Source organism: Phytophthora sojae (assembly GCF_000149755.1).
Source record: "Phytophthora sojae unplaced genomic scaffold PHYSOscaffold_4, whole genome shotgun sequence".
Lineage (NCBI taxonomy): Eukaryota > Oomycota > Peronosporomycetes > Peronosporales > Peronosporaceae > Phytophthora > Phytophthora sojae.
In genome coordinates, this window is record NW_009258118.1 from 4,544,266 (window position 1) to 4,561,132 (window position 16,867).

The 16,867-nt window shown below is 55.3% G+C and overlaps 4 protein-coding genes and 10 non-coding genes across 14 annotated transcripts; 10 read left to right on the top strand and 4 right to left on the bottom strand.

Annotated features, from left to right (window-relative positions):
• Positions 1–125: 125 nt before the first annotated feature.
• On the bottom strand, positions 126–401 carry PHYSODRAFT_501786 (hypothetical protein; the record flags this gene model as incomplete). Its single annotated transcript, XM_009528794.1, has 1 exon — positions 126–401. A coding segment is annotated over one exon (276 nt), but the record flags the coding sequence as incomplete, so codon positions are not given.
• A 305-nt stretch (positions 402–706) lies between these two features.
• Positions 707–788, top strand: PHYSODRAFT_t791. Its single transcript has one exon. It is a non-coding gene; the product is annotated as a tRNA-Leu (tRNA).
• A 665-nt stretch (positions 789–1,453) lies between these two features.
• PHYSODRAFT_t792 lies at positions 1,454–1,535 on the top strand. Its single transcript has one exon. It is a non-coding gene; the product is annotated as a tRNA-Leu (tRNA).
• Positions 1,536–2,200: 665 nt separating this feature from the next.
• PHYSODRAFT_t793 lies at positions 2,201–2,282 on the top strand. The gene has a single exon. It is a non-coding gene; the product is annotated as a tRNA-Leu (tRNA).
• A 517-nt stretch (positions 2,283–2,799) lies between these two features.
• PHYSODRAFT_t794 lies at positions 2,800–2,881 on the top strand. Its single transcript has one exon. It is a non-coding gene; the product is annotated as a tRNA-Leu (tRNA).
• A 665-nt stretch (positions 2,882–3,546) lies between these two features.
• Positions 3,547–3,628, top strand: PHYSODRAFT_t795. The gene has a single exon. It is a non-coding gene; the product is annotated as a tRNA-Leu (tRNA).
• Positions 3,629–4,293: 665 nt separating this feature from the next.
• Positions 4,294–4,375, top strand: PHYSODRAFT_t796. Its single transcript has one exon. It is a non-coding gene; the product is annotated as a tRNA-Leu (tRNA).
• Positions 4,376–5,040: 665 nt separating this feature from the next.
• Positions 5,041–5,122, top strand: PHYSODRAFT_t797. The gene has a single exon. It is a non-coding gene; the product is annotated as a tRNA-Leu (tRNA).
• A 665-nt stretch (positions 5,123–5,787) lies between these two features.
• PHYSODRAFT_t798 lies at positions 5,788–5,869 on the top strand. Its single transcript has one exon. It is a non-coding gene; the product is annotated as a tRNA-Leu (tRNA).
• Positions 5,870–6,534: 665 nt separating this feature from the next.
• PHYSODRAFT_t799 lies at positions 6,535–6,616 on the top strand. The gene has a single exon. It is a non-coding gene; the product is annotated as a tRNA-Leu (tRNA).
• A 665-nt stretch (positions 6,617–7,281) lies between these two features.
• Positions 7,282–7,363, top strand: PHYSODRAFT_t800. The gene has a single exon. It is a non-coding gene; the product is annotated as a tRNA-Leu (tRNA).
• A 477-nt stretch (positions 7,364–7,840) lies between these two features.
• Positions 7,841–8,263, bottom strand: PHYSODRAFT_403670 (hypothetical protein; the record flags this gene model as incomplete). The annotated part of the gene is made up of 1 exon (XM_009528795.1): positions 7,841–8,263. A coding segment is annotated over one exon (423 nt), but the record flags the coding sequence as incomplete, so codon positions are not given.
• Positions 8,264–8,350: 87 nt separating this feature from the next.
• PHYSODRAFT_410165 (hypothetical protein) lies at positions 8,351–8,740 on the bottom strand (the record flags this gene model as incomplete). The annotated part of the gene is made up of 2 exons (XM_009528796.1): positions 8,351–8,593; positions 8,675–8,740. Coding segments are annotated over 2 exons (309 nt in total), but the record flags the coding sequence as incomplete, so codon positions are not given.
• A 3,506-nt stretch (positions 8,741–12,246) lies between these two features.
• PHYSODRAFT_300873 (hypothetical protein) lies at positions 12,247–12,742 on the bottom strand (the record flags this gene model as incomplete). Its single annotated transcript, XM_009528797.1, has 2 exons — positions 12,247–12,641; positions 12,703–12,742. 2 exons carry the CDS (start codon positions 12,740–12,742, stop codon positions 12,247–12,249), a joined length of 435 nt encoding a protein of 144 aa, XP_009527092.1.
• Between the last annotated feature and the right edge of the window lie 4,125 nt (positions 12,743–16,867).

A 16,867-nucleotide genomic window follows, 5' to 3' on the forward strand; every position in this document is an offset into this window, starting at 1 on the left:
CCACCAGTGCGCATGGAAATCACTAGGTTGTAGATTCTTTCCAGTCTCGAGAAGTGACTTCAAGTGGTGGATGCAGGGTAGTCCTGTTGTTCTAGTGTATGTTCCTGAACAAGGCCGTTCCGATGCTATGTTCTGGATGAGCTCTGCACACTTTTCAGCGCGTGATTGTGGATCTTCAACACGACATCTTCGTAGACACCCTTTCTGAAGGCGGTCAGTATGCTATCTGTCTCGGAGCTGACGGCGTGCTCGTGTTTTTCGATGCTTTCAGTCCACCAACGTACCATTGGCTTATATATAGTGAGTAGATCGGATGTGGCGTTGCGAAGCCATAGTTTCATTGCAGCGTGGTAGCCTTCGACTCGAGATGTCGACTGCAGCCCCAAATGCGAAATCGAGTTTGGTCATCATATTACAATGCAATATATCCGGATATAGAGCCATGTTGCATCAATGTACTTCGCCTCAATAGCGCGCAGAGTGGCGAGCAAGACGAGCTACGAGGCGCTAAAAGCGGCAGCAGCTGCGAGTTTGCGCATCGAGTTTGGTGGTCGGTTTCGAGCCGTGGAAGTCTGTGTGTGAGGAGTGCACGCATTGGCAGCGCGTGTGGTGGCGTATGTGTGCGTGGTTGTGTTTTTCCGCGTGTTTGCGTATTGTGTGCGTAGCGCTGGATTTTGTTGTCTTTGGTTTTGTTGTTGGTTAACCCGTCAGTTTGCCCGAGTGGTCTAAGGGGTTACGTTCAGGTCGTAATGTTTTCGAACGCGTGGGTTCAAATCCCACAGCTGACATATCCTTTTGCTGCAAACCGCAAGCCAACGCTGCAACGCCTCCTGCGCGCGCTGGCGCCTCTCTTTGCCCGTGCATCGGCCTGTCGGCTCGCCCAGCACCACCGGGCGCTACCATACCACTCAAACGACCCGTGTCAAGTCTCGACAGCTCGATCCGCCGGTAACGCTTGGCCTACACGCCGACCTCGAGTGTCCGTCGTCGTTTGCCCTGCCGCCCACGATAGCTAGTCGAGTCAGCAACCCGCTGCGCGCACCTGTCCGTACCGTTGGCACGCGTGCGCGAGGCAACTGGTTGCCAAACCCGGGCCATACTGGGACTCGATGCTGGCCCGGGTGGTGTCGGCCACCCCGGCGGTGGCTTGGTGACGATGATGGCCCGGGTTTGCAACGTCGCTGTGGGGCATACCATCGTAGTCGGCAGACGTCCAGAGCGCGCGGAGTGGCGAGCAAGACGAGCTACGAAGCGCAAAAAGCGGCAGCAGCTGCGAGTTTGCGCATCGAGTTTGGTGGTCGGTTTCGAGCCGTGGAAGTCTGTGTGTGAGGAGTGCACGCATTGGCAGCGCGTGTGGTGGCGTATGTGTGCGTGGTTGTGTTTTTCCGCGTGTTTGCGTATTGTGTGCGTAGCGCTGGATTTTGTTGTCTTTGGTTTTGTTGTTGGTTAACCCGTCAGTTTGCCCGAGTGGTCTAAGGGGTTACGTTCAGGTCGTAATGTTTTCGAACGCGTGGGTTCAAATCCCACAGCTGACATATCCTTTTGCTGCAAACCGCAAGCCAACGCTGCAACGCCTCCTGCGCGCGCTGGCGCCTCTCTTTGCCCGTGCATCGGCCTGTCGGCTCGCCCAGCACCACCGGGCGCTACCATACCACTCAAACGACCCGTGTCAAGTCTCGACAGCTCGATCCGCCGGTAACGCTTGGCCTACACGCCGACCTCGAGTGTCCGTCGTCGTTTGCCCTGCCGCCCACGATAGCTAGTCGAGTCAGCAACCCGCTGCGCGCACCTGTCCGTACCGTTGGCACGCGTGCGCGAGGCAACTGGTTGCCAAACCCGGGCCATACTGGGACTCGATGCTGGCCCGGGTGGTGTCGGCCACCCCGGCGGTGGCTTGGTGACGATGATGGCCCGGGTTTGCAACGTCGCTGTGGGGCATACCATCGTAGTCGGCAGACGTCCAGAGCGCGCGGAGTGGCGAGCAAGACGAGCTACGAAGCGCAAAAAGCGGCAGCAGCTGCGAGTTTGCGCATCGAGTTTGGTGGTCGGTTTCGAGCCGTGGAAGTCTGTGTGTGAGGAGTGCACGCATTGGCAGCGCGTGTGGTGGCGTATGTGTGCGTGGTTGTGTTTTTCCGCGTGTTTGCGTATTGTGTGCGTAGCGCTGGATTTTGTTGTCTTTGGTTTTGTTGTTGGTTAACCCGTCAGTTTGCCCGAGTGGTCTAAGGGGTTACGTTCAGGTCGTAATGTTTTCGAACGCGTGGGTTCAAATCCCACAGCTGACATATCCTTTTGCTGCAAACCGCAAGCCAACGCTGCACTTCCAGCCCTGGTCGTCGTTTGCCCTGGCGCCCACGATAGCTAGTCGAGTCAGCAACCCGCTGCGCGCACCTGTCCGTACCGTTGGCACGCGTGCGCGAGGCAATTGGTTGCCAAACCCGGACCATACTGGGACTCGATGCTGGCCCGGGTGGTGTCGGCCACCCCGGCGGTGGCTTGGTGACGATGATGGCCCGGGTTTGCAACGTCGCTGTGGGGCATACCATCGTAGTCGGCAGGCGTCCAGAGCGCGCGGAGAGGCGAGCAAGACGAGCTACGAAGCGCAAAAAGCGGCAGCAGCTGCGAGTTTGCGCATCGAGTTTGGTGGTCGGTTTCGAGCCGTGGAAGTCTGTGTGTGAGGAGTGCACGCATTGGCAGCGCGTGTGGTGGCGTATGTGTGCGTGGTTGTGTTTTTCCGCGTGTTTGCGTATTGTGTGCGTAGCGCTGGATTTTGTTGTCTTTGGTTTTGTTGTTGGTTAACCCGTCAGTTTGCCCGAGTGGTCTAAGGGGTTACGTTCAGGTCGTAATGTTTTCGAACGCGTGGGTTCAAATCCCACAGCTGACATATCCTTTTGCTGCAAACCGCAAGCCAACGCTGCAACGCCTCCTGCGCGCGCTGGCGCCTCTCTTTGCCCGTGCATCGGCCTGTCGGCTCGCCCAGCACCACCGGGCGCTACCATACCACTCAAACGACCCGTGTCAAGTCTCGACAGCTCGATCCGCCGGTAACGCTTGGCCTACACGCCGACCTCGAGTGTCCGTCGTCGTTTGCCCTGCCGCCCACGATAGCTAGTCGAGTCAGCAACCCGCTGCGCGCACCTGTCCGTACCGTTGGCACGCGTGCGCGAGGCAACTGGTTGCCAAACCCGGACCATACTGGGACTCGATGCTGGCCCGGGTGGTGTCGGCCACCCCGGCGGTGGCTTGGTGACGATGATGGCCCGGGTTTGCAACGTCGCTGTGGGGCATACCATCGTAGTCGGCAGGCGTCCAGAGCGCGCGGAGAGGCGAGCAAGACGAGCTACGAAGCGCAAAAAGCGGCAGCAGCTGCGAGTTTGCGCATCGAGTTTGGTGGTCGGTTTCGAGCCGTGGAAGTCTGTGTGTGAGGAGTGCACGCATTGGCAGCGCGTGTGGTGGCGTATGTGTGCGTGGTTGTGGTTTTCCGCGTGTTTGCGTATTGTGTGCGTAGCGCTGGATTTTGTTGTCTTTGGTTTTGTTGTTGGTTAACCCGTCAGTTTGCCCGAGTGGTCTAAGGGGTTACGTTCAGGTCGTAATGTTTTCGAACGCGTGGGTTCAAATCCCACAGCTGACATATCCTTTTGCTGCAAACCGCAAGCCAACGCTGCAACGCCTCCTGCGCGCGCTGGCGCCTCTCTTTGCCCGTGCATCGGCCTGTCGGCTCGCCCAGCACCACCGGGCGCTACCATACCACTCAAACGACCCGTGTCAAGTCTCGACAGCTCGATCCGCCGGTAACGCTTGGCCTACACGCCGACCTCGAGTGTCCGTCGTCGTTTGCCCTGCCGCCCACGATAGCTAGTCGAGTCAGCAACCCGCTGCGCGCACCTGTCCGTACCGTTGGCACGCGTGCGCGAGGCAACTGGTTGCCAAACCCGGACCATACTGGGACTCGATGCTGGCCCGGGTGGTGTCGGCCACCCCGGCGGTGGCTTGGTGACGATGATGGCCCGGGTTTGCAACGTCGCTGTGGGGCATACCATCGTAGTCGGCAGGCGTCCAGAGCACGCGGAGTGGCAAGCAAGACGAGCTACGAAGCGCTAAAAGCGGCAGCAGCTGCGAGTTTGCGCATCGAGTTTGGTGGTCGGTTTCGAGCCGTGGAAGTCTGTGTGTGAGGAGTGCACGCATTGGCAGCGCGTGTGGTGGCGTATGTGTGCGTGGTTGTGGTTTTCCGCGTGTTTGCGTATTGTGTGCGTAGCGCTGGATTTTGTTGTCTTTGGTTTTGTTGTTGGTTAACCCGTCAGTTTGCCCGAGTGGTCTAAGGGGTTACGTTCAGGTCGTAATGTTTTCGAACGCGTGGGTTCAAATCCCACAGCTGACATATCCTTTTGCTGCAAACCGCAAGCCAACGCTGCAACGCCTCCTGCGCGCGCTGGCGCCTCTCTTTGCCCGTGCATCGGCCTGTCGGCTCGCCCAGCACCACCGGGCGCTACCATACCACTCAAACGACCCGTGTCAAGTCTCGACAGCTCCATCCGCCGGTAACGCTTGGCCTACACGCCGACCTCGAGTGTCCGTCGTCGTTTGCCCTGCCGCCCACGATAGCTAGTCGAGTCAGCAACCCGCTGCGCGCACCTGTCCGTACCGTTGGCACGCGTGCGCGAGGCAACTGGTTGCCAAACCCGGACCATACTGGGACTCGATGCTGGCCCGGGTGGTGTCGGCCACCCCGGCGGTGGCTTGGTGACGATGATGGCCCGGGTTTGCAACGTCGCTGTGGGGCATACCATCGTAGTCGGCAGGCGTCCAGGGCGCGCGGAGAGGCGAGCAAGACGAGCTACGAAGCGCTAAAAGCGGCAGCAGCTGCGAGTTTGCGCATCGAGTTTGGTGGTCGGTTTCGAGCCGTGGAAGTCTGTGTGTGAGGAGTGCACGCATTGGCAGCGCGTGTGGTGGCGTATGTGTGCGTGGTTGTGGTTTTCCGCGTGTTTGCGTATTGTGTGCGTAGCGCTGGATTTTGTTGTCTTTGGTTTTGTTGTTGGTTAACCCGTCAGTTTGCCCGAGTGGTCTAAGGGGTTACGTTCAGGTCGTAATGTTTTCGAACGCGTGGGTTCAAATCCCACAGCTGACATATCCTTTTGCTGCAAACCGCAAGCCAACGCTGCAACGCCTCCTGCGCGCGCTGGCGCCTCTCTTTGCCCGTGCATCGGCCTGTCGGCTCGCCCAGCACCACCGGGCGCTACCATACCACTCAAACGACCCGTGTCAAGTCTCGACAGCTCCATCCGCCGGTAACGCTTGGCCTACACGCCGACCTCGAGTGTCCGTCGTCGTTTGCCCTGCCGCCCACGATAGCTAGTCGAGTCAGCAACCCGCTGCGCGCACCTGTCCGTACCGTTGGCACGCGTGCGCGAGGCATTTGGTTGCCAAACCCGGACCATACTGGGACTCGATGCTGGCCCGGGTGGTGTCGGCCACCCCGGCGGTGGCTTGGTGACGATGATGGCCCGGGTTTGCAACGTCGCTGTGGGGCATACCATCGTAGTCGGCAGGCGTCCAGAGCGCGCGGAGAGGCGAGCAAGACGAGCTACGAAGCGCTAAAAGCGGCAGCAGCTGCGAGTTTGCGCATCGAGTTTGGTGGTCGGTTTCGAGCCGTGGAAGTCTGTGTGTGAGGAGTGCACGCATTGGCAGCGCGTGTGGTGGCGTATGTGTGCGTGGTTGTGGTTTTCCGCGTGTTTGCGTATTGTGTGCGTAGCGCTGGATTTTGTTGTCTTTGGTTTTGTTGTTGGTTAACCCGTCAGTTTGCCCGAGTGGTCTAAGGGGTTACGTTCAGGTCGTAATGTTTTCGAACGCGTGGGTTCAAATCCCACAGCTGACATATCCTTTTGCTGCAAACCGCAAGCCAACGCTGCAACGCCTCCTGCGCGCGCTGGCGCCTCTCTTTGCCCGTGCATCGGCCTGTCGGCTCGCCCAGCACCACCGGGCGCTACCATACCACTCAAACGACCCGTGTCAAGTCTCGACAGCTCCATCCGCCGGTAACGCTTGGCCTACACGCCGACCTCGAGTGTCCGTCGTCGTTTGCCCTGCCGCCCACGATAGCTAGTCGAGTCAGCAACCCGCTGCGCGCACCTGTCCGTACCGTTGGCACGCGTGCGCGAGGCAACTGGTTGCCAAACCCGGGCCATACTGGGACTCGATGCTGGCCCGGGTGGTGTCGGCCACCCCGGCGGTGGCTTGGTGACGATGATGGCCCGGGTTTGCAACGTCGCTGTGGGGCATACCATCGTAGTCGGCAGGCGTCCAGAGCGCGCGGAGAGGCGAGCAAGACGAGCTACGAAGCGCTAAAAGCGGCAGCAGCTGCGAGTTTGCGCATCGAGTTTGGTGGTCGGTTTCGAGCCGTGGAAGTCTGTGTGTGAGGAGTGCACGCATTGGCAGCGCGTGTGGTGGCGTATGTGTGCGTGGTTGTGGTTTTCCGCGTGTTTGCGTATTGTGTGCGTAGCGCTGGATTTTGTTGTCTTTGGTTTTGTTGTTGGTTAACCCGTCAGTTTGCCCGAGTGGTCTAAGGGGTTACGTTCAGGTCGTAATGTTTTCGAACGCGTGGGTTCAAATCCCACAGCTGACATATCCTTTTGCTGCAAACCGCAAGCCAACGCTGCAACGCCTCCTGCGCGCGCTGGCGCCTCTCTTTGCCCGTGCATCGGCCTGTCGGCTCGCCCAGCACCACCGGGCGCTACCATACCACTCAAACGACCCGTGTCAAGTCTCGACAGCTCCATCCGCCGGTAACGCTTGGCCTACACGCCGACCTCGAGTGTCCGTCGTCGTTTGCCCTGCCGCCCACGATAGCTAGTCGAGTCAGCAACCCGCTGCGCGCACCTGTCCGTACCGTTGGCACGCGTGCGCGAGGCAACTGGTTGCCAAACCCGGACCATACTGGGACTCGATGCTGGCCCGGGTGGTGTCGGCCACCCCGGCGGTGGCTTGGTGACGATGATGGCCCGGGTTTGCAACGTCGCTGTGGGGCATACCATCGTAGTCGGCAGGCGTCCAGGGCGCGCGGAGAGGCGAGCAAGACGAGCTACGAAGCGCTAAAAGCGGCAGCAGCTGCGAGTTTGCGCATCGAGTTTGGTGGTCGGTTTCGAGCCGTGGAAGTCTGTGTGTGAGGAGTGCACGCATTGGCAGCGCGTGTGGTGGCGTATGTGTGCGTGGTTGTGGTTTTCCGCGTGTTTGCGTATTGTGTGCGTAGCGCTGGATTTTGTTGTCTTTGGTTTTGTTGTTGGTTAACCCGTCAGTTTGCCCGAGTGGTCTAAGGGGTTACGTTCAGGTCGTAATGTTTTCGAACGCGTGGGTTCAAATCCCACAGCTGACATATCCTTTTGCTGCAAACCGCAAGCCAACGCTGCAACGCCACCTGCGCGCGCTGGCGCCTCTCTTTGCCCGTGCATCGGCCTGTCGGCTCGCCCAGCACCACCGGGCGCTACCATACCACTCAAACGACCCGTGTCAAGTCTCGACAGCTCGATCCGCCGGTAACGCTTGGCCTACACGCCGACCGCTTGGCTCTGTCTTTGACTGTTTACCTTTGTTAACCCCTCTAGCCCCGCGATTTTGGGCAAAAGTTACCTTGTATTCTACAGGATAAGGAAATGCCTTGATTTTACTATTGTGGAGTTTTTGCAAGGATGGTGAAACTCACAATCAATTCTTGTTTTCTACAGTGTGCTGTACAGGGTATCATTGGTAGCTGTCTTGTGATACCCTGTATTCTCCGTATCCAAATTATAGGTTTGTAGAGAAAAATGCCAAAATTCAACAAATACCATCACTCACAAACTATCTGCATTCATTCTTGATTATTGCCTGCATCACTGGGAACACTGTTCGAACTTCGTGCACTACACGACCTGACACTTGAGCTTGAGCTGCCGTCGCTATCACTGGAGTCGTCGGCAGCTCCGCTGGCTTGTTGTACGTCACGTACTTTTGCAGTGCGCAGTCTGATCGCCTTGAGTCCTGGAGGAATGTTGTCACCACCACGCCAAAGGTCATGCCAAATTTGGCTGCAGGTCGCAGAGTTTGTCGGCGCGCTTGGATCGTGCTGGCGAACCTTTTGGCAGAGGTAAACCTTTCCTTTGGCGCGTGCAGCGTCGTCCGCAGCCCCTTTTGACCTTGCCTCAGTACACTCAACGCAGTAGAAGGTCGTCTCCCACGGATTCATCCCCGGCCGAAGGAGTGAACACACCTTGCAACCATACTGGCGACGCTTCCTCGTCTCTTCGCCGTTCTTCCCCCGCGTGACGCGGTAGGTGTCCACTTGTTTTGTCGTGTGACGTCCTGGTAGCGTGTAGCGCGGTGTTGGCGACGGCGGTACTGGCGTGTCCACCAGCGCTCGGACAGACAAGTCACCTTCGAAGTCCGCGGCCCCCACTCCCAGCAGCGCCGTCTGCATCAATCGCATGAACTCGGCATGAGTAGGTGGAGCTTTGCCGGGTGCACGCTCAGCTTGGACACGTCGATAAATGATGTAAGCGTTGACCAACGCCATATCAACCAGCCCGAGAAAAATCGTGAGATAATACTTCCTCATTTTCATGGTTCGCTGTAGAATACAAAATAACAATCGTTTGTCAGCAACACAATCTGGGGAATTACAGGATAAGAAAGATAAAGCAAAACCGACCTGAATTGAATATCGCTGAAGACGTAGTTGATCGTGCAAGTCCGCGCCGCCCATCCCGTCTTGGTAGTCCTTCACAAGCTGTGGCGCAGGAACGTCGACAACTTCAGCACCTGCACGCCTTGACAATCTCGTCGGTCGTGTGCCGCAGCCCGTGGCAATGAAGTGCACCGGTCGATTGTCCATCCAGGACACGGCTAACATGCCGGGCACTGTTTTCGAATGCGCAATTCGATAAGACCCACTTTGACCGCTTCGCTTGTTTGTAAGGGATCGTCTTGCAGTATCCTCATCGATTGGTCTGGATCGTGCCGACATGGTACAGGCCCCGTTGCAGGCGGATGGAGGACAGCAGCACACTGGAGTAGAACCGATCCGTGATAATGAGTCGACGCTTTGGCAGCCCTTCGAGTACCTCTTCAACGTTGCGTATGACAGCGTTGGGCCCTTGGTTCAAATCGGCACTATCGCTGTTGAGTCGCCCCTGGTAGATCTCGGCCCTGTACAGGATAACGAACACACAGAGTAAGTTGTTATCCTGTAGAATACAAGAATCTTAGAACACCATACCTGTCACAGTAGCCACTGTCGGCATCGCACGTCAGGAGGCACTTGGTTCCCCAAGGATGGGGCTTTCCTCGTAGATACTGTCGCATGGGGTTGTACTTGCTTCTCATAGGAATCATTCCTTCGTCGAATGCGATCCGCTGGCCGACCGTCATCCCAAGCTTGAAGGTAGTGTTGATCGTGTCAGCGATGGGCTTGATCTTCCAGGTTTTGTACTTGCGTGCGTCGGACCCGTGGTTGTCGCTAAAGTGTAGGAACCTTACAATTTCCTCGAAGCGCCGCCTTGACATGTAGCGTCCAAACGTGCCTTTGGGCACCGCACCTTGTGCATCCACGGACCAGTACTTCGCCATCTTTTCTCGGAAAGAGCACAACGTGCGAGCGCACAAAAGCCCGATAAAAGTCGTCAGCTCATGCGCTTGTATGGGCTTGAACGCTTGCAGCTCCTTCTGCACTTGATGCAACGTCTTCATCTTGTACCCAGGACGCCTTGCCTTGATGCGTCTTTGGCGATCCATGATCTCGGTCGCAGCCTGGGTTTGGCGCTGTAGCTGATATCAGTTCGACTCGGTTGCAATCGACAGCCACATCGACTTGGGCAAGAACAAGAAGAAGAGCCCTTCAACACTGTTTCCCAGTGCATGTGCCAACTCCGTCGGAGCAGCAGAAGCGTGTGCGAGCTCGGCAGCGGGTAGTTACAGAGAAGTACCTTCAACATCAAGGCAACAAGTTTCGTTAGTGTCTCGTACAGGATAACGCGAGCATCATTAGAACGATATCCTGTATAATACAGATGTGACGAAGCGCCCGTGCCTTTTGAAAGGTCAGGTTGCTAGACCGCTCGACCTTGGTCTTCGCTCAGCCCTGCTTAGCGCTGCAAGAGTTCCGCTCAGCTCCTTCCACTGAGCGAACACTCCCACTCCACTTCGCTAGGCTTAGCCCGCTTGAACGCTTGGCTCAGCTCCGACTCGGGTCGGGCGAGGCGTGTGTTCCTCACTCTGCGGTCCCCTTGGCGGTTCTTTTAATCACGGCTACGCCGTGGGCCCAGACTCGCGTCGGCCACACCAGCTGCTGTCGATGTTGAAGGTCTCCGGAGGTGTTCCCAAACGAAACTTGCTCCCCACTTGGCAAGTCCCAGTCCGCACGTGTTCACAGCCCGAAATGCCCCGGGTTTTCCTTAATGAACACAACACCACACACAATATAGCCTCCACTTCCTCTCTTTGGTTCCGGCTCAGAACCACAATACCCCTTCTTTCCCGGTCGGCCTGGGTCTGGGCCGAGTTCGCCTTTATTTCTCTGAGCCTGGGCGAGGCTCGTACCAGCTTCTCCTTTCTTCTCTTCGAGTCAAGCAACGACCCGGTCTGGAGTTAGTGACTCGGTTAGAGCCTAGTCCGAATCCAAGGCACTCACACACACCCTGGGACTACCCGCGCACCAGGTCCACAATGAACCGATACTAATAATCACACAATGCACCGGGGCACGCCAATGTCCCCAAGCACACAATACAATTACCCTGCCTAAACCTCAGAATGGACCACCTTCCACCCGAAAATATGAAATACACCCTAAGATGTAACAGTAATATGAAATAACCGTACTGCCGTCGCACCGAAGCACTCTGACAACGTTGATATGTTAGCTTGAATTTGTGTGGATGATCGCCAAGACACCTTCTGGCCAAAGACCTCCACCACTTGCGTCCTTCGGGGCAAAACGAGCTCTGTTTAAATGTTTACACATGCACAAACTAGGACTCACTAAGAGGGGACGCAATATCCCCCTGGGTACACACTGACTGGTTGCGCGAAGAGCGTCGGCTGTATGCTTACCAAAGCGCGCTTGAGATCCGCTTATATCTTCGCCTTGACCAATGCCGAGGCTCCATGTCGGCACGTGTCGTCTTGAAGCTGCTGGAAGTCGTTGAAGCTGCTGGAAGTGTCCGCGATCTTGAGCAGTCGCGCCCATTGTAGGCAGGCTTCAAGCTGATTTCACCGGATGAGTGTACTCGCCGGTACCACCCACTTCGCCGTCAGTACCACTGTCTGGACTTACGTCCAGCGACTCTTCACCCGGCACTTCAACTGGACTCCGACAACTCCGCTCAGGTCCACGACGCTCCGCTCAGCTTCTCGACTTGGGCGGGGACTTCGTTCATCACATTTGAGGCTGGGCTCAGACTCTTCGTCACTCCGCTCAGACCTTCGATCCTCGCCCAGCTTGTCGACTTGGGTGAAGGCTCCATGATCACAGTAAAAGCTGGGCTCGGGCTCGGCGCGACCTCGCTCTGACTCCTGCTCCTCGACTCAGCTCGGCATCTTGGACAACGGCCCCGTAACCACTGGGGAGGTTGAGCTCAAACTTCACCCGGCTCCGCTCAGACATCAGCGCCTCTGCTCAGCTCGACGATCTGGGCGAAGACGACATGGTCACGGTGGATGCCGAACTCATGCTGGCGGCGGCTGCAGAAGCCATCGGTCAGACATCAGGGATCAGCTCAGACCGGAGACGCTTAGTGCCAAACATCCCAGACCCCAAACGCTTGACGACCCAGCACAGAGTCTGAGCGGAGACTGCATGACACCAACATCAGCTCAGGTCCATGTTCTCGGATGCTCGAAGGCTGTAAGCACCGATGCGCCACCAAGCTCCAACGATAATCCTGCTACCGGGCTTGGGCGAGATGAACTCAGGCAGACGACGGACGAGGTCGGGAGAAAAAATCTCTCGGGCCTCGTCACACAGATCGGAACTTACTTTCGTCTTCGAAGTATGTCGTCCAACCAGTCTTCGCGTGCTCACTCAACTGGTCCTTGGTCATCTTGTCAAACGGCGTTCCGGCAGATAGATCGACAGCGTCTTCTTCATCGCTTGTCGCTTCATTTTCGCTCACCGAGCTCTCGCTTGTGCCTTCTACATCGGATTCGCCTTCGTCATCGTCGACCCTATAGTCATCATCATCACCAGAGTCCATTTGATCATTGCCGGTAGAGATGTCGGCACTTTCAGCCGGATGACGAGCGCTTCGAGGCGGCTGAACACGTGTAGGGGTCGCTGGCGAAGGGACGACCCGCGTTGGAGATGTTGCTTTCCGCGCGAGCTTCTTTGGGGTCGCTTTTGCTGGTGACTTGGCGGGCGCCTTGGCGGGCGACTTTGCTGGGGTCGTCTCTGCTGACGACTGGGCTGGTGCTTTGGCGGGAGACTTCGCTAGTGACGCGGACGACTGGGACGGCGACTTGGCGGGCACCGTGGTGGGCGTCTTCGTCGGCGACTTGGATGTGGACTTTGGGGCCGGTCTCGAGATCGGGTTCAGAGGTGGAGGTGCGGATTGGCGTGTCGGCGAAGCCTCGACCGGCGAGTCGGACGCCACGGCGGTTGCTGCTGCCGCCCCCGCGGGTGTCTGTGCTTCGCGTTCAATGGCTTCCGTAGCTTGGCGTTTGGTAGGAGGGGCCTCGTCGTACAGAACTGTCGCAGAATCCCCACGGCCCACAGCAGATTCATGGTGTTAGAAAACCAACAAAGCTATTATTGTAACTTGCCGCGTACCGTGGACTGGTAGATGCTTCCAGACTTCATCTGCTCCGTCGAAAATAGTCGACAAGGTGTGTTGCATTCGGTCGTTTCTCCCATCCTGCACGTGTGTAGAAGCGACTTTCGTTGGAGAGGCCCTTCGGCCGCTCAAGCCGCCACCCAAGCTTTTTTAGTTTTGTCCACAGCTTGGACCATGTGAGAGGCTTGATGTGCTTGCGTTTACCCATCACGTGTCTGCCTTCACTTGCCTTCCGTCCGTCCGATTCGCGAATGGCGCGAATGCTGGGCGCGCGCAAATTCCCTAAATCTCGAAAAACCTGGGCCACGAATTATACCCCCCGAGCTTAGCAACAACCTTGCTTATCTTGTGATCGGTTCAAATCACTTGACATTTGTATAGTTTCATTTGATTAAAGTATGCGTGATTTCTTATCCTGTATTATACAGGATAAGAAAAGTGCTTACCCTGTAGATTACAGGAAGAGGGGCTAGAGGGGTTAATGTATGGTTGAATAGCGTCGATTTAGCGTGCGCAAGAGGACCCTAAAGTGTGTTTGGGGTAGTAAATACTCGCTAAACACATATAGCTTGAAATAAATTGTGCTGTGCAGTAGTTTGACACTTTGTACGGTAACTTGTACGACTTATCGAGCACGAGTCGTGCTGCACGACGTATTTATAAAATGGTACTAGAGTACGAATTTTTGTTAGTCGTGTATGGTCAATGATCGACTAGTTGTGCAGATACGCCATCTCCTGCATGATTTAGCACATCCAATACTGATTCACATCCTTTTGGCACTTTCAGTAAGCGCCATTTCTGAACCAAATCGCTTTCGAAACACGATTCGTGCAACTCGCATCCACAGCCCCTATGATCAATCGCCAAGTACGAACACTAATTAGTGCACTAAATAAGAGTGCAAACTGGATGCAAATCACAATAAATGTAATTTCTGTTTTGCGATTCTATCAGGTATGAATAATACGCATAGGCGAATTTTAGGTGCAGCTCACTATATCCAAATCACAGTATTGTATCTTACAATTTTTTTGGCTACAGTAACATCGGGCCTCAGGTCCGATTTTTTACTTTCTAAAATTAGGGGAGGTAGTGACTGGTTACTCTTTGTGGCCTCCACTTTTCATAAGCTCTGCCCGCTCAACTTTGCGCTCATTTACGTTCGAAGTCGCAAATCGCGTTGATTTGCCACTAATCTCGGACTTTGCAAGCGAAACACTGTCGCTTCTCTAGTAAAAAGCAAGGATATATCGAAATCTCGTTGATTTTTCAACCCAGGCCCCTTATTTCACCCTGTAACCCCAACAATTAAAGTTCTCGAGCTCTTTTTTCGCCAAAAAGGATGAAAAAAGCATAATAACGCTAGTTCCTATGTAAAATCGTTTTAACAAAAAACATCTTTTCGGATCAGGCGACAAATCTCGGCTGATGGTATTTACACCGGACGAGACTTTGGTTACGATCTCCCTAAATCAGCCCTAATGAGGATGGAGACCATGGCCCTACAAATTCCAAAATGGAAAAAGCTGGAGGGCTACCGGCTGCCTCTGAATTACATAAAAGAATGACGGGGAGAATTGCACCTCACATAATAGAAGATAATGATGCGCTGCGCTGCATGAAACCATAATACTTAGAATTTGCACGCATTGTCCTATTCGATTCTTCCCCTCTGGCTCGGTTTCTCTGGGTTGGATTCACCCCTCTTCAAATCCTTAGCCTTATCCCAGGCCAAGGAAACAAGCACAGAATTTGGTACCGCACGCACAGGATTTGGCACCAGGCCGTCGATGCTTTGGGACACCGCCCGGTGTGTTTATCCTCACCCGACAAATCTATGGGTCTCTGTAGGTCGGTCAAAGTTCAGAATCTCAAAATGAGGTAATTACTAAATGGATTTTGGTGATTGAAAACAATACAAGATTCTAAGCATAATGCGGGTGCCCTCTTGCCTGGGATCGATTTCTTTTCCAAACAATTTCGCCCAACTGTGAATCACCATATCTTTGTTTTTATCTGACGGTTGACTAGGTTACACCAGGGTGCGATCTATAAGAGAAGCATGTGTGTGTGTGTGTGTGGATTCTTGGATTCTTTGGCAGGAATAAAATGCACGTGAGTTCACGTGACCTAGGGTTGCACTGCTACTAGTATGCAACACGGAGGCTACCCCTGACATAACCCATTATGCAGTATAATATAGTTTACGGTATGGTTATGCTAGAGGGTTGCGTTGGTTACGTTTTGATTTTTTCGCTTACGACTTGGCAATATTTCGGATTGCCTTCAATCGGACAGGTTTGGATGCCTTTGTTTAGAGTACCGTCATGCCACTTACAGCTAGTTTTCGCCTACAACATTTATTTAGTTGTAAAGACGAAGGCACTGCTCAGCTCCTGGTATTAGTCTCCTTTGAGTAGCTAGTATACTTCCCATGATAACTAGCGATCTATCGTTATTTGTAGGAGGATGAATAACTTCACTCATTGATATTGTCGGCAGCACTCGCCCATACACTGACAAAGTCCATCTCGGAGACGCGGACAGGTTTGTAGAGCTAGCGGCTAGAAGAAACTGTCCTCAACCTCCGTACGTTGAGCGGCGTTAACCGAATAGCATCAGCTAGGGGAGGAGACATTGTTCGGCGCTGACAACCTCGGACAGGTCTGAGAGCCCCTCTCCTTGCCACTGTAACTCGATATGTAAGCGTGCAATAAACGACAGCCCATCCTGTGGACACGCAGACCCTCCGGGGTCTGCTCCACAGCCGAGGCACCACACGCACTGGAACCACAGCCTTCATGGTCGCTAACCTATGCAGGTAATCTCATTATCGCCCTGCTAGTCTGTCTTAGTGCTGCTTTACACTGATGCCCCGCCGTCCTGTCAACGCAAAACGAAGCACTTTGCAACCCGTCTGATATTGGGTGAGACCGTCACTCTGCTGCCGCAACACCTCACGCGTAGTTCGTGTTGGTCTCCGACCCGGCAGATTCGCAACTGAGAGCACCCTGAGCCCCCGCTTGGACTAGCTTTCGCTATCACCGACCTAATCTAACTATTTCACAGCCAGGAGGATCTTCCAGCGAGGTCCTCTCCGTCGGCGATTGTCCGTCATCGCTCCTCCACCACTGGTTTCCTTGTCTTGATGTCGTTGTCCTCGCCCGCATACTATCTTCCTCATCGCCAATTGACGTGCCGCCCCTCCTGCTGGCCGTAGACCGCCATACACACATCTACCCCATCACTACGTGTGCTGGTGGCGCTAGACGCCTGATTCCTTCCACGCGGGACATATCGGCCACCATACGGTACCCGACTGCCTTGCATCCAGCACTACACTCCGTCATTTCTTCCTCCTCGTCACTCGCAGTCAGATCGAACGTTGCGACGTGTAAACACTTGAAGTTTGTATGATGATGTTCACACGGGTTGGTGTACAAGCTGTTCAGTCTGCACGCAAGTGGAGGCTGAGGGAAACGAGACTCTGAACGCCGGAATAGCTTCGGCAGAATGCAGGGACTTGGAAGGGGGGGAGGAGGCCTACGCTGCAGGCGGTAAATGTTGGAATGAATGCAGTCCTCCTTCACTCCTTCCTTAACCCAGTGTATGAGCTGTTAGTTCTTGTGCTCGATAAGCCACACGCTAGCGGCCCCTGGAGAACGATCTCGGGCTTCACCCGTACCGCAGCCAGCATCCAGCATTCAGCACACAACAGTGTCGTAGTGGGCATTCGTTGACATGTAAGCGCTGGAGGCGCAGCGCAACATGCAACGTCAGCATGGCGTTGATCATAATGTAGATGGCAGCAGTCGTGACGTTGCTCAGAATGCAGGCAGCAGTAGTGAGAGTAGTGTGGGTTCTTTCGGCACCGGGCTGCAACGCACCAGCCGTTGAGCATCCTCGCAAACTGCGGTTATCTCACAATCGTCACTTGGTCGAGATTGGCTGGCAGTATGGTGCCCTTCGTCACTAAGAACATGTTTTGCCCACAATATAGAGGGTGATATTCGATAGGCAACTGAGGGGCTGGTTGCGTTCTTCGTGTCTGGTGTTGGTGTTGGGAAGGTGTG